Raw genomic sequence first — 15,217 nt, 5'->3', positions numbered from 1 at the left:
GGCTCACAAAGGCAGCGGGCAGGTGCTGTGTGCGGGGAGCGGCGATGGTGCGTGTGCTGAGCCGCGGGCAGCCTCTCCAGTGGACTCCCGAGTGAGGGCCGTGGACCAGGGTTGGTGCGCTCAGCCTTCCCCCTCGCGGGGCGAGAGAGGCGTCCGCGGTGTGGCTGGGAGAGGTGCGCCGTTCGGTTCACACGCTGCTGCCCTCCCCCTTCCTTTCTCTGTCCTTCGTGCTGCCTTCCTCTCTTCATCCCTCTCTTCTCTCTCCCCTGCCCTGCTCTCTCCTGCGGTCACGGTCAGGAAGGGCCGTGCCAGAGGGGCCCGGTGAGCATGTCGTGGCAGCGCCAGAGGCTAGCGGCACCGGCAGCTTCCACAGTGAGTCCGGGGTTCTTTCCGGGGCCGAGGGGCGGGCAGGGCAGCCACCCACAGGCTGGCCGCTTGCGGGCTTTGGAGAGGAACGTCCATGGGGGCTGCTTCCCCCTCTCCTTGCTGCCCCTCACCCTTGGGGCATCACTGACTTCCATGGAAGTTTCCTGCCAAAGCCATTGATGTGCTTGGATGTCTCGTGGCGAAAGCATGGTGGGGCGAGGGCCGTGCCTGCTGACAGGTGCGCCCCGGGAGAAGGCGGGGCGCGTGGCTGCCAGGCTTCTGTCCTGCTGCGTGTGGAGGCGGGAGGCCTGCATGGACCCCGGCCTGGCTGCTTTCTTGCCTTGCAGGAGTGTGCCCTGCGCGCTGGGACGCATTGGATGCCTGCCCGCTTTCGGGAGCTCAGACTACCCCGGAGGCAGGCGCGGTGTCTGCGGAATCAGAGGCCGCCCTGCTGACCAGGTGCCGTGGGTCTAGGAGGTGCGCTGTCCAGGGCCGAGCTCCCGACGGGGTCAGCCCCGAGGACTTGGGGAAGGCTGCCCCCTCACAGGGTGATTTCTGTGGGCGTTTCTGGCCGGAGATGGACGTGCTGCGGAATCAGTGATGTTCCCCCCCCCCCCCCCCCCGGCTCCACCATCAGCCAGTGAGATGGCTTCCTCTCACGGTGTGCTGGGCGCTCTTTCCTTCCGTGTGGGGAAGGGTCCCCGCGGGAGGGTAGAACCACGCATTGACCTGTAAGTCCCACCCGGGCCAGGGAGAGCCAGTCCTGCTGCTGTCCCGAGATGCTCCGCCCTCCCCCCGTCACGTGCTGTCTCCACGCACTGACTGCGTGTGCGGTGGCTCGTCTGGAAGTGAGAAACCTCGGTTTCTGATACACGACCCCGTCCTGAGGGTCAGGGCTGGGCGCACGGCGTTTCTATAGTCCATTCATCCCCTGTGACTTGGCGAGGGAAGGCAATGCAACAGGGCCTCCGGGTTTTCCCAGGATCAGGGTCTCAGAGGTGTCTCCTCGGCACTGGTGCTAATAACGGCGTTGAGAAATCCTCACCCTCCATGCCGTTTGCTGAGCCGTGGGGTGGGGGAGGGGGGCAGCGTCTCCAGGTGGACTCCTGAGGGAGGCCGTGCCTGGGGTTAACGTGCGCAGCCTGCGCACAGCTAGAGCTGATGAGAAGGAACACGTTGGCGGGCCCTGGGAGAATTCTGAAAGAACGCCCCTGCAAGAGGTCCATCCCTCTCCTCTCCCGCTTCTAAAGCGTGTCCTTCACACCAGGGCGGAACTCGTGGTTTCAGGAGTTGACAGGTTTCATGCACGTATCAAATTGGTTAAATGTATCAATTAAATTCAACAGATATCTGCTACTAATCAACTCCGTATTTGATCGTCTTAATGTGGACACCTCTGAGAGTGACAAGGGAAGCTGTTACTAATTAAATAGAGACCATAAGCATAGGCGGGTGCCTTCCCTGGTAAACAGGGACGTACAGTCACTCTGCTTGTGTTCCGGGAACTGTTCTTGGCGCTAGAGATACAACTGTGAATTAAACAGACACCAATCCCTGCCCTTCATCAGGGAGATGGAAAATGAAGACAAAGTAGACGAGATAGTCTGCGTGAGAAAAATAGATGCTCAGAAGGAAAACACAGCAGAGAAGAGAAAAGGAAGTTTTGATGGTGATGGGTATTGTGTGTGTATGTGTGTGAGGGGGAGGGAAGGGGGGCGTGCGCACGCACACAGTGTAGACAGAAAGGTCAAACTTGAGTTGCCTGAAGAACAGTGCGTTTTCGTTTATTTACTTTAGCCAAGGAGGGCTCTCACGGCTTGGCTAAAATCTCTCTGAATCAAGTCAGATCTGGTAATTCTGAGTCCAAAGCAAGAAATACAGACTTCGGGATAACAGAAGTAGGGGAGGGCGAGTCAGCACCCCTCACCTGCTTGATAGTGTGGTTTCGTCTCCGACAGATGGCCCAGGCGTCAGAAGGCGGGTACGGCTGTGGGTTCATCCACGTGGAGCCGTCAGTCTCTTCACTCATTGGCCATCCAGGCTGTCACAAGCCCTTCCTTCTTTTTTACTTATAATTGATTTCAGAGAGGAAGGGAGAGGGAGAGGGAGAGAGAAACATCCATGATGAGAGAGAATCATGGATCACCTGCCTCCTGCATGCTCCTTACTGCGGATCGAGCCTGCAACCCGGGCATGTGCCCTGACCGGGAATCAAACCTGTGACCTCCTGGTTCATAGGCCGCCACTCAACCACTGAGCCACGCCGGCCGGGCCATCCTTCCTTCTTTTATATCGTGTCCCTGGGGATGACGAGGGATGACAACTTACATTTGCTGAGCCCCCACACCAGTCAGGGACTTTGCCAGGGGCTTAGATCACGTTAAGTTATTTAACCCACACTGTTCCCATGAAGACGTTATCGTGGTCCCACACAGGGATGAGAACGCTGATGTCTGAACACGGAGCTGTAGAGTAGGGGGCCAGGGTTTAAGCCCGGGTTGAACTAAGTGGGAAGCCCTTTCCTTTCCTCGTCAGACATACCAGATGGCGGGAGCGGGAGGGAGAGAGCAAAGGGAGGTAGGACTCCCCAGGTGACGGCGGCCCTGCGGAGGCTGAGCTGCATGGCTGGGTCGGGAGCAGGGGCCGTGGTGGGTGGGTGTCGCTGTCCTTGCTGAGTGGGCATGAAGGTCCGGCAGCTGCCGCCGCCCCTCCCTGTGTCCTTGTCACCGGGCATGGGGGCTGGGCGTGGAATACCCCGGGGCGTGACCACAAGGTGCCCCTGTGGCCTCCATGCTGGGAAGAGGTGAAGCTTGACTGGTGCATCCGAGTCCCTGGGCCAAGCATGTTGGAAGGCGGGGTGCATGGGTCTGTGTGTAGATGATGGGGGTGGGGGGGATGCATGCAGAGGTCTGAGACTGGGCAGAGACTTCCCCGCAGGGGTCGGGGTGAAGAGTTGCATTTGAAGAGACCTCATCCCAGCGTAGGCTGCTATTAGCAGGATGTCCCTGGGCCACATCGTGTTACAGTTCTGCTAAACATCACCCCCACTATGGGACCTGGTGTTTATCTGTCATGTGCATTCATAGACTTTCCAGGAAAATAGGTAGCATCTTATTTGATGCACAAGACGAGCTCTTAGTAAGGGTGCGTGGCAAGCAGACTGCCATTTGCAAGCACAGAGCTGCGGTCGCCAAGGGAAGAATTATTTGGGGACGCCAGTTACTCCCCGTTTTCCCTCTATGCCGAGGCAGCTGTTGCCACCCGCGGTGCTGCGATGCCCCGGGACTTCTGGGACGTATGTACCCAGCGGTCTCCGTGCACGTCCGGGCGGTGTCTGTCTCAGTTTCACGACATGTGTCACACGGGTGGAAAGACGGTATTACTCTGTCATCTGTCAAGGGCTTTCTTTGCCATCACAATGTCAGTGTCACTTAGGAATATACTCCGGGCACTTGAACGCCCCTCACTGCGGCCTCCTGTCTGTCGGATTCTGGCAACCCCGCCAGGCGCTGCTTCTTGACGGCGTGGCCTGCGGTCTGGTTCCCTCCATCCCTGCGATTCTCAGAGCTGAGGGGCCGAGCGTCCCTCACCTGCCTCTGGACGGAGGTCTTCTCTGACTTAGCCGGCCGGTCCCCTCCCCACAAAAACACCAGCAAGCAAAGCGGCTCTTCTTCTGCAGCGTTAACCCTTCCCAACATCCCTTCGCGCCTCTGCTCTGCACCCATGTGCCCCGTGGAGCCGCGGTGGGGACAGGGGTAAAGATGAGAAATGACAGGTTGTATTTCAATTAACAAGGGTATTTCTTCTTCCCCTGGTCACGTGAGTCCCACCTGCCACTCACACACACAAGCTATGCTTTCCTTCTAGGCCTTCGACGCACGTCTGTGAGGGCTTGTGTCATGAAAGTGCCTGGTCCAGGAACCCGCCCGACCCTAGGCCCCCCACCACCCCCCCCCGACACCCACCGACACCTGAGTGCCTGCAGCCCCGGGCTGTGTCTCCCCTCCCAGAGGAACCCAGTTTTTCTAAGGAACCTGAGGACACACGCCGGTCTCTTTGCAGGTCCAAGGCACACAGGGACCGCGTCCCTGTTTCCCAGCTGCCACTGCGGCTCCAGGGAGATGAGGCTGCAGGGAAGGTGGCTGTGAGCTAGAGACTTTCCTACAACAGAAGGGACTCGAATGGAGGAAAAGCCCAGCATAACTTAACAGCCTGGCATTGCAGACAGTGACTTCCAAGTCTTGCGATTCAAGACAGTTGAAACTGGTCTTTTGGGGAGACCCTAACCCCTTCTCCTGTGGGCGAGGCCTCCTCATTAGATGCTGTGCCGTGTCCTTACAAGTTCAGGGAAATGGGTTCTGGGTTCCCGGGACCAGGCCTCCGGGTCCCCCCTGGAGATTTATGCGGAGAGAGGAGCCCTGCCCGTTGAACGGTAATGAGTCTTTGAACTCCTAGTTCCTCAGCGTTGCGCTCTCTGATGCTCTCAGAGCAGCAGGACCAGGTGGCCGGGAAGGGGTGGGGCTCAGGTGTCTGCGCGGGGGCTGTGGGAGCCGGGGAAGATGACAGGGAGGGAAGGGAGTCCTGGGGTGCCACCCGGGGCTGCTCACTGGGCACGTTGCCCCAGTCCCATGATGAGGTTCTAGCTCCTTGTTCTGAATCTCACCTCCGAGCTGGTCAGATCTGTCTGCCTCCACTCTCCCTGGGGACGGATGGCTCATGAGCAATCCATACGTGTGCAGGGCTGTGACAGGACCTTCTCCGGGCGCTGGCGGGGATGACGTGAGTCCGCCCTCCCTCTGCCAGGACCTGCTGGCTGGTCCTCCCTCCCGAGGATCAGCCAGTTCCTCTGACTTTTGCTGGGACTTGCGGCTGATCTAATGGATGGTAGGCGTCCGGTGCAGCCTCTGCCCTCCTGGCTGGGGAAGGTGGCTCTCCGCTCAGGGGCTGGTCTCAGAGCCACACGCCATCAGCCAGGTCCCTGTGGTGCTCTGTGGCTGGGGCCCTGGCATGCGGGCGCCACGCTGCAGGCAGGGAAGGGGGGCAGGGTGGGCAGAAGGCAGGCTGCAGTTCTGCCCTCGCTGAACACGCCGGCTTCCAGCCGAGGCCTGGGGTCTCTCGGCATCTTTCTTCTCCAGTCCCTTTCCAGAAATAGGCATGTGAGTCCTAGAAATAGAGACTGACCGGAGGGTTGCATTTTCCAGGGTTCTATCAAGATCCTCTCAGCTGCCAGTGGCTGAAAGCCTAACCCAAGCTCTCTTAAGCAGAAGAGACAATGTGTGTGTCAACAGTCACGGCCTCCAGATTTAGGAAGTGTTTCTGGGGCGGCTGAATTCTAAGACCCAAAGAAGTCCCCGGCCTCGGCATCTGTTGCTTCCCTCTCCCTCTGTCCCTCTTTCTGCCTCTTCTTCCTGCCTGAGACGGCGATGGGAGAGAAAGAGACATTCACTGGAAATAGATTTCCCAACGATCAAGGCTGATGCATTTTGGAAGTCGGGATGGTGAGCGCTGCAGCCGGTGGTCTGGGACCTAGAAAGGAAGGCCGTGTCCCTTAGGGAGGCCCTGCCGTGGCCGGCCCGCTGAGCAGCCTGGCATGCCCCTGTCATGTCGGCAGGAGTCGGCCGGGCTTTCTGGGGAGCACAACCCACAGAGGAAGGCTGAGGAGGCCTCCCCAGGACTGACCGCTTTCTCCCTCTGTCTGGGTAGCGACCCTGCTTCCCGGGGTCACTGTCTTGAACTCGTGCGGGGCCCATGTTGGGACCAGCTTCCCTCACCGCATCTGCATGCAGATTGCGATGTTTCCGAATGAAAACCCTCCGTCTGCGCTCACGGGTGTGTTTTCTATAGAAATCTGATTCTAGGATCTCCATCATGTTTCCAAGTCTGCTGCTCCCACCCGTCGATGTATGTCGCTCACAGCGTATGTACAGTGAGCCCTCTTTCAGGGGGAGGCGGGAGAACACCATGGGATCAGAGGGATTTCGGCGTGAGGCTTGGATCTTTGACTTGTCAGCCTTTTGAACTCAGCCCTTGCTCCCTCCCTCCTGGCGAAGCCTTCCACTTCCGGCACCTCCTTCTGCCGCTCAATGGAAGGGAGCAGAGGCTTAAGTGAATGAAGATGAGGACTGCTACCCCAGGGATCGCCCACCCCAGCCTTATATGGCGCCACCTCTTGGTGACTCCAAGAAATAGATTTTTTTCCCAGTTTTGTTACCCTGGGAACAAGATCACACAGGACCTGCTCTGATTTGCCTTCTGCGCCCTTGGAGATGTGAATGTGTGTAAGACTAGGAAGGCGTGGCTCAGCGGTTGAGCATTGACCTATGAACGAGGAGGTCACGGTTCCATTCCCAGTCAGGGCACGTACCCGGGTTGCAGGCTCGATCCCCAGTGTGGGCCATGCAGGAGGCAGCTGATCAGTGATTCTCATCATTGATGTCTCTCTCTCTCTCCCCCTCTCCCTTCCTCTCTGAAATCAAGAAGAAAAAATATATATAAAACAAGAGTAGGAATGCTTTTGAAAAGATCATGCAGCTGATTACTGGCTTTGCATTTGAGACTTTCTCTTGGGTTCATCCGCAGAGCAGTCCTCCCCGCCGTCTGACCTTGAAGGGGAAGCCAAGGGCTAGGGCTGTTGATGAAGAGAGAAGGAGCCACCTGCAGCTGCAGGCCTCCCAGCAGGGCCCGGGATGCCAGATGCTGCGTGGAGGGATGGACAGCTCCGCCCTCCCTTTCATCCCAGACTGCCCTTGGCTCACACGCTCCTTTGCAGAGCGGCGCCCTGGGGCCTGCGGTAGAGGCGGGCTGTGCGGGACCGTGCCTCTCAGAACCCCAGCCTTCTCCCAGTGCTGGGAGGGGCAGCCAGAGGTTTCAAAGGGAATATTTTATTTTGGTTAAATTAGCCTGAATCTAAACTGGAACCTGTCAGTACCCGAGTCGTACAGATGAATTGCAAATCTAGACTTAGCGCCAGGAGGCTGTGTTCTCCGCCTCCTTTTACCCAGTCGTGTTGAGCAAGCACGTGGGGTGCACGAGGATCGTTCAGGCCCATGTGGTCCGTGGTGCATCTGAGCTGAGCCCTCCAGCTTCGTTCAGTGAATTGAGCGCTTTTAATATCCTCTCTAACGTTTGTTTTCATGAGGAGTCTTGAGAGCAGAGAGGAGGCTCCCCGTCCGGGCATTCCGAAAGGAAGACAGGGCCGAGTTATTTTTCAAACGACGCCTCTGTCCTGCAGTGTCTGCTCTGTAAGGAATACACTGCTCGGGGCCGAAGGGGACAGTGAGGTCTCACGAGCGCCAGCGTTTAGACAGGACTCACACAGGAAGACAAAAGGGCGCTCTGAAAGGCATGGCTCCCGGGGCCTCCATCCCAGAACTGGCTCCCGCAGAGGTGGCACCAGGTGAGGGAGTTGGGGACAATCACGATGGGCGATTCATCCTCCAGGCTCTCGCCGCCCACGGCTTGGCTCCTCGACTCCTTGCATTCTGGGGAGACTCCAAGAGTTTTGCCTAATCCTGGGGCTACAGCTCAGCCTGAGACAGCCGTTCCTCGGAGACGCTGCTCAGCGGCTGCTTTTGCATAAGCTGTCAGGGAGCCCTGCTCAGAGGGAGCAGGCTGCAGTGAGGGCTTGGTGAGCTGCCCCTGCCCCTTCCCCGCCAAGGAGTCCCCAGCATCTCTCAGACCTGGGGCCGAGGTCTCCGCCGCGTCCACAGTAGTTGGCCCTGCTTTGTTCAGGGAAGGAAGAGAGGCGCACGGAAGGCAAGCAGGTCTGCCGCACGGAGTCAGGAGTCTGGTCACTGCAGAAAACTCGGTCCCTTGTGTGAAGGTGGCATCGGCGGGATTTCCGTGACTGCGTGAAGCCACGGACAGACGTGCGTTTGTGACTGCACCACACACACACATACACACAAACACACACACACACACACACACACACACACACACACGCTGTAGGTCTAAGTCAGACAGGCACTCAGCCGAATACACCCCCCAGGCACCCACCCACAAACTGGGGAAACAGTTCTGCCAGGCGACCCACAGCCTGTGCGCATCAGGGTGGAGAGCAGGAAGTGGCCCAACCGAACTTTAAACGTCGTCAGACTGGACCTGTAGATATATGTGTGTATTTGAAATATTTTTATTGATTTCAGAGAGGAAGGGAGAGGGAGAGAGAGAGAAACATCCATGATGAGAGAGGATCATGGATCGGCTGCCTCCTGCACGCCCCCTGCTGGAGATCGAGCCCACAACCCAGGCATGTTCCCCGACTGGGAATTGAACCGAGACCTCCTGGTTCGTAGGTCGACGCTCAACCACTGAGCCACACCGCCATGCCCAGGTTGCAGGCTTGATCCCCAGTGTGGGGAGTGCAGGAGGCAGCTGATCCATGATTCTCTCTCATCATTGGTGTTTATCTCTCTCTCCCTCTCCCTTTCTCTCTGAAATCAACAAAAATATATATTTTTAAAAAGCATGTCTGCCCCTTGCATGCTTTAAGTTGCCCTCTAAAATTTTCAGCATAATTTTAAAATAGTTGCCAGTGATGCCATTTTCAGAATGTAGCAAATATTGACATTACAGATACATTATTTCTTTAATGTATGTAATAAACTTTAAATACCAGAAAATTTGATACAGCATCTATTAAACACATGAACAAGTCCTTAAACAATTTTACATGGTTTCTTTTTCTTCTTGAATTTATATTTTCATTCCAGCTTCCCTACCGAATTTTATCCTTATGTGTTATATTTCTATGCATGAAAGCCTTTTATTGGCCACTCTGTCATAATTTACTATGACAGAAGTATGTGTGAAGATTTAAATTTAATTTTTAATGTCCAATAACCATAAGTTTCTGGATGTTAAGAGCTTTTGGATTGAGTTATCATTACAATTATTAGTAATATACAGAAATAGGCAGTGGATCAACATAGTGTTCATGTATGCCAACGTTTGATGAATATGAAAGATTACAAGTATAATATTTCCAATACTTCATGTATTTACTAATAAATATTATTTATTGCTAAAGTAAGAAAGGTTCCGGATCAATTCTGTTTCCTTCTCATTTTTATAAATATCAGAAATGAGAAGTGTTGCTCGCAAGAGACAAATAGGTAAGAAAGGAACGGGTTTTGTTACGGACACGTGACTCAGTTCTTGAAACCGTTATCTAGATACTTGCCTAAAATCTCATGTGGCTCTCTTGCCAAAATGTCTCTTTAATCTTCTCTCAGCTGATCATTCTTTTGGATCAGTTGTTTGAAAAGAACTGGAAACTACCCGACTGCAAAACGATTTATTTCCCAGCCACGAGAGACATTTATTTTCGACACCTGTACCAATATTTCATGGAGTGTCTCTGTACTCGAGGTTTTCTTTCCTGAGGTTGAGAGTGAATGAGAGATTGGTCTTTCTCTTTGAGGGTGGCAGGTAGGGGTGTGTGTGTGTGTGTGTGAGCGCGCGCACACACATGCATACAAATGCAATTGAGAAGGATTGCTGGCTCACAGGGGTTCTCAGTTTTAGAAAACACGCCCACACTATAAATCCTCCTCGGTGGGAGAATTGACAGCCAATCCATACCCATCTCATGCCTGTACGCTCATCGAAGTTTACAACAGCTCACTCGATTCCTCCACTTACTCTGCATCGTGTCTGTAACCATCCCACGAGCAAACGCAAGAACCAGTGGGGAGGAATCTGTTCTTTACAATTTTGTATTAAATGTTCCTAAATTCCTGACTTCTGTTTTTTAAAACAAGAACACAGGTACAATAGAACATTCTACTAGCTTCGATCACAAACATACCTTTCTTTAAAAAAACATCATCTTTGGGCAGAACTTAAATAAATTAAGTCCCCTGTGTTTTCTTTATTCATAGAGAGGTTTTTCCCTTTCATTGTTTTTAAATTTATATATATGATACATGATCAAGATAAAATGTTGAAATATGCATAATAAAATATGAGGTTGTTTTGTTGTTTTTTTAAATCAGGGCTCACCATTACTCCCCTTTCTAGAGGAAACCACTGGTGTAATGTAACGCTATCTTTCTGGACCTTTTCCTGTGCACTTATAGAGTGATACATTGTTGCCAGTGATACATCATTTACTTGCATATACTCATAGAGTGATACATTGTTGCCAGTGATACATTATTTGCTTGTGTACACTTATAGAGTGATACATTATTGCCATGACACATTATTTGCTTGTGTACACACACGTATTTTTATGTGAATGAAAATGCTGATACAGATTTTGGATGTCTTGAGTTTTCATGTAACATCTCCTAGGCATATTCCCCATCACCACACGATATTCCTTTTAACTACTGCATCTATATTTAGTGACAGTGTTGCCCTTACAAACAATAAAATTGCCATCTTCGACCAAGAAGTTTTGCTTCCAGGAGCAAGCATTTTTGTAAGACTCTTAGAAATGAAATCGCTGGTTCAGAGGCCACTTCACATCCCCAGTGTGGGCAGATTCTGCTAAAGGTCCCTCAGACAAGGCTGCCTTAACCTGAGCAGTGGCATTTGAGAGTCACTCTTTCCTCACACGCTCTCCAGCACCAGATAGATGGTCTTTTCAACTTTTCTCACGTGACATTAACAAAAATGTGTCTCTTTGTTGCTGTGATTGGCATCTCTGCATGTGTTCGTGGCCATTTGTAGCTTTTTTGTGGGTTGTCTGCTCTCACTCTTTCCTCATTTTTTCCCCACTGGGTTGCTTTCTTAAACTAATGTAAAGGACCGCTTTATAATACATGGATTTTAATTCTCTGTCTGTTATATATGTTTATATTGCAGATATTTTCTCTGTCATTTGTCCTTTAGCTATGTTTATTTTATATTGTTGCCATGCAAAGAAAGTATTTACTTGTACAAGTTGTATCTCCAAGTCCTAGTCTTTATGGCTTCTTGAACATGTGTCTTATTTAGGAAGGTCTTCCTCTCCTAAAGTTATACAAATACTTTTCTTAAGTTTTCTTCTAATATTATTATTGTTTTGTGTTTTTTTTTATGTTTAGCTCTTTAATCCATCTGGAAATGATTTTTGTATATGGTGTGAGGTAGGTATCTAAGTGTACTTTTTCAATGAACAGTTCATTGTCCCAATGCTTTGCTTACTAACCCATCATTTCATATATTTGATGCCAATATTTATACATGGGTCTGCTTCTAGACTCTGTTTTGTTCCATTGATCAACAAAATTTGTCTGTTTCTACGCCAGTAACACAGTGTACGCATTGCTGTAGTTTGATAATATGTTCTGCTGTCTGATCAAGCAAATATCCCTTGTTGTTCTATTTCAAGCGTATCCTAGTTTTTACCAGGCATTTCTTCCTCTAGACGGCTTTTGCTATCATTGTGTCAATCCCCACACATCATTCCATTGGGATTTTTATTTGGATTGTGTGAGTTTTTAGATTAATTTGAATGAGGCATGGGAGATTTGGGAGACTTATGTTACTGAGTCTTCCTATCCAGGAAAAGACATGTCTCTCTAATTGTGTACATCTTCTTTTATGTTTTTCAATACTTCTCTTCAGCTAGACCTTCTATATTTTCGGCTAAGGTTTAAGCCTAGAAATTTTAAATGTTTTGTTGCTATTGTTACAAGCAATCTCATTTTCTACTGAATTGTGGAGTAAGTCCTTGATATTGGTGTATATGAGAATGGTTTCATTTTTGGATGTTCATTTTACACCTGGGTAGCTTACTAAAGCATATAATTGTTCTGATAGCTTTTTAGTGAGTCGTCTTGAACAGCCATATCATATGCAGACAAAGGCAGTTTTGACTCTGCCTTTTTAAAAAAATACATACATACATATATATATATTTCAAAGAGGGAGAGAGAGATCGAAACATCAATGATGAGAGACAATGATGAGAGAGAATCACGGATTGGCTGCCTTCTGCAAGCCCCCTACTGGGGATCAAGCCCACAACCCAGGCATGTGCCCCTGACCAGAATGGAACCTGGGACCCTTCACTCCACAGGCCAATGCTCTATCCACTGAGCCAAACTGGCTAGGGCTTGACTCTGCCTTTTAAATATTCTCCCTTGTTCTAATTCTGCTTTATCACATTGGCTAGTACCTCACCTGAACAGTGTTGATAAAATCAGTGGTAGAAGATACCTCTACGGTTCTAATGTTGCATTAGTCAATATGATCTTTAGTGTGTTGCACAGAGGACATGACCTTCTGTTAGTAATGAACTAGAGCTTTGAATCAGGAAAGGTGTTGGAAAAGGATAGTTTTTCTCCTTTTATCTTTTACTTTAGTAAATTAAACAGATTTCTTTAAAAGACTGAGGCATTCTTTTATTTCTAGTACATAAAACGTGTTGAGTTACAATATGGAATTATTATAATCTATTGCTGATTCAATAAGATACTATTTTATTCAGGTTTTGAGACTATATTCATAACAGAGATGTTTTACACATATGCAGATAAGTTACCCAGACAGTGTCTGCGTTCATATGTTAAAGGCTGCTTGCTAAGCTTGATTGATAGGGTCAACAGGGAATTCAAGCCACAGAGTGTGGCTGGGGGAGTTCTTTTTACTTCCTGTTTTGGTTTTGGTTTGGAAAAGTGTCAATAGGATAGAAAACTTTAGTAGAAATCACCCATAAGACCATCTGGTCCTTGTACATATTTTTAATGTGTAGCTTTTTTTTTTTTTTTTTTTTTTTTTTTTTTTTTTTTTTTTTTTTTTTTTACTACAATTGTAATTGGTTTTGTATTTAAGTTTTTATTCTTCTTACCTTTTTTAAAATTAATATTTTTGAGTAACTCAATCATGGCATCTATACTTCAAATTTTATTGTTGCCTTGTCCTTAACATTTTTGCATTGTGTCCTTTGTGTCCTTATTAACCTTGCAAAAGGTCTATATTACTTTTGAAAGAACTAATAATTGATTATGTAGATATAGTCTGTTTCCCTCTGCCCTTTTGATTGATAGTTTGCTTTGTTTTGTACTAATTCCTCGTTATATCTTTATTATTTATTTTTTTCCTGCTTTCTATAAATTTGCCTTGTACATCTTTGCTACCTTTTTAAAATAGAATTCTTATTTAATTAAAATCTATTTTAAATTATTTTAGAAATAAGTGCTTAAGTGCTATAAGTTTTTCCCCCAAATTACTTTAGCAATATTTCATAGCTCTCAATGAACAAGACTGTAGTTATTATTATGACAGTTTTAAATTTTATTTTCAATTGTTTTCTTTACCAAATGGTGTTCTTTTTAACCGACCGAAGAGCACCTTTTAAAAATTATCCTTTTGCTCTCCGTTTCTATTGTATTTTATTTGGTATAGTAAATGTTTCTTACTTGTACTTTATGTTGCTTACCTTTGTGTCCCCTTGGCATTTTAGATTTCCTTTGAGGTGTAACATCGTGATTGGTGTTTATAAATGTTTTTTAGATCATTGCGAATAATATGCAACCTCTTAGGGAGGCCTGAAAACACACAACACTCACATCTTAGAGTGACAACTCATTGTTTGTACTTTAGAAACCCATCTCCACTTACGTTGTCTTCCTGATCTGTTAATTTGCCAAAGAAGGGTTTTGTTTTCCCATCCTAATTATAGGTGTCAGTTCCCTTTTATTTATAACCTGTTTCACTCTTTATACGTTTTTGTTGCTATCTTAATTGGACCATAAAACTTTATAATTATCATAATGGTGGATTTACCATCTTTAAATATGCTATAAATCACTTTGTTGCCATATAATTCTCGGCATCTTGAAATTTTTCATATATACATTTAATTTCAATATATTATCTATTTAATATATGTTACAATGTTCTTGGAATAGTCTATAGTCAACATATATTCATCTTTCCTTTTATTGTTTCTTATATTTATGCATTCTTTCATCTTTAATATTTTCTGATACTTTCTCTTAGCTATGTCTTTTATAAAGAACATGCATTTGATTTTTAATATACTTTTTTTCTTATTTACGGATAGTATTCATACTTATTGTCGATAGTGACATTACTTAAACTTTCTCATTTTGTTCTTTCTACTCACCATTATCCCATTCCTTTGTGTACTGATTTTGTTATTAATTAGAGGTTTTTTGGTTCTATTTTCCTAAACTGATTTGGAAGCTATATGTCCTATATCTATTCTTCTAGAAGCTACTTTAAAATTTTAGCAAGCTCATTGAAATTTAACTCATTATAATCACCAGCTGATGACTGTCTGTGAGCTCCCTTTTGGTCCCTTGTAAGGACAAAGACTTTATCAGGCTTTTAATTATTTCTCTACCTAATTTTCTATGCACTTATGGCTGAAATTATCTAGAAGTTTCATTCCAAATAAGTATTGCTAATAGTGGCAGTGGTAATACTGTTAGCATTATTAGCATTATTATTTACTTTATGGCTTTGTTTAATAGAAGACTTTATTAGTAATTGCACCCCATTTTGCTACCAAATTAGCAGCCATTATTTAGATTTAAATTGCATTGTGTAGCTTATTTGCTTTGCACTGTTTGTTATGTCCCAAGTCTCAGTGTATATTCTTTTTTTTTTTTTTTTTTTTTTTTTTTTTTTTTTTTTATTTATTTTTTTTTTTTAATTTCTTTATTGATTAAGGTGTCATATATTTGTCCTCATCCCCCCATTCCCATCCCACCCCCCTCCCCATGGATGCCCCAACCCTCTGTTGAACTTAAGCATTGGTTAGGCTCATATGCATGCACACAAGACCTTTGGTTGATCTCTCCCCCCTCCCCCCACCCTCCCCTATCCTCCCTCTGAGGCCCGATAGTCCGATCGATGCCTCCTTGTTTCTGGTTCTGTTCTTGTTCAT

At 48.0% G+C, this 15,217-nt stretch overlaps 1 protein-coding gene across 4 annotated transcripts in view; it reads left to right on the top strand.

The window, feature by feature from the left end:
- The window catches only part of NTRK3 (neurotrophic receptor tyrosine kinase 3), a gene marked incomplete at both ends in the record, with an annotated part of 228,155 nt that overhangs the window by 203,566 nt on the left and 9,372 nt on the right, over positions 1-15,217 (top strand). The window contains one exon of one of the 4 annotated variants that reach the window (XM_079764234.1): positions 11,403-11,444. The exons of 2 other annotated variants lie outside the window; for them this stretch is intronic. In XM_079764234.1, coding sequence (XP_079620360.1) covers positions 11,403-11,444 — 42 coding nt within the window. Of the gene's footprint in view, positions 1-297; positions 373-11,402; positions 11,445-15,217 lie in introns of all 4 variants that reach the window. One more of the 4 variants, XM_079764233.1, reaches the window with a different exon arrangement.

This window comes from Cnephaeus nilssonii, assembly GCF_951640355.1.
Source record: "Cnephaeus nilssonii genome assembly, chromosome: 24".
Classification (NCBI taxonomy): domain Eukaryota; kingdom Metazoa; phylum Chordata; class Mammalia; order Chiroptera; family Vespertilionidae; genus Cnephaeus; species Cnephaeus nilssonii.
This window is presented reverse-complemented; position numbering and strand designations above follow the sequence as displayed.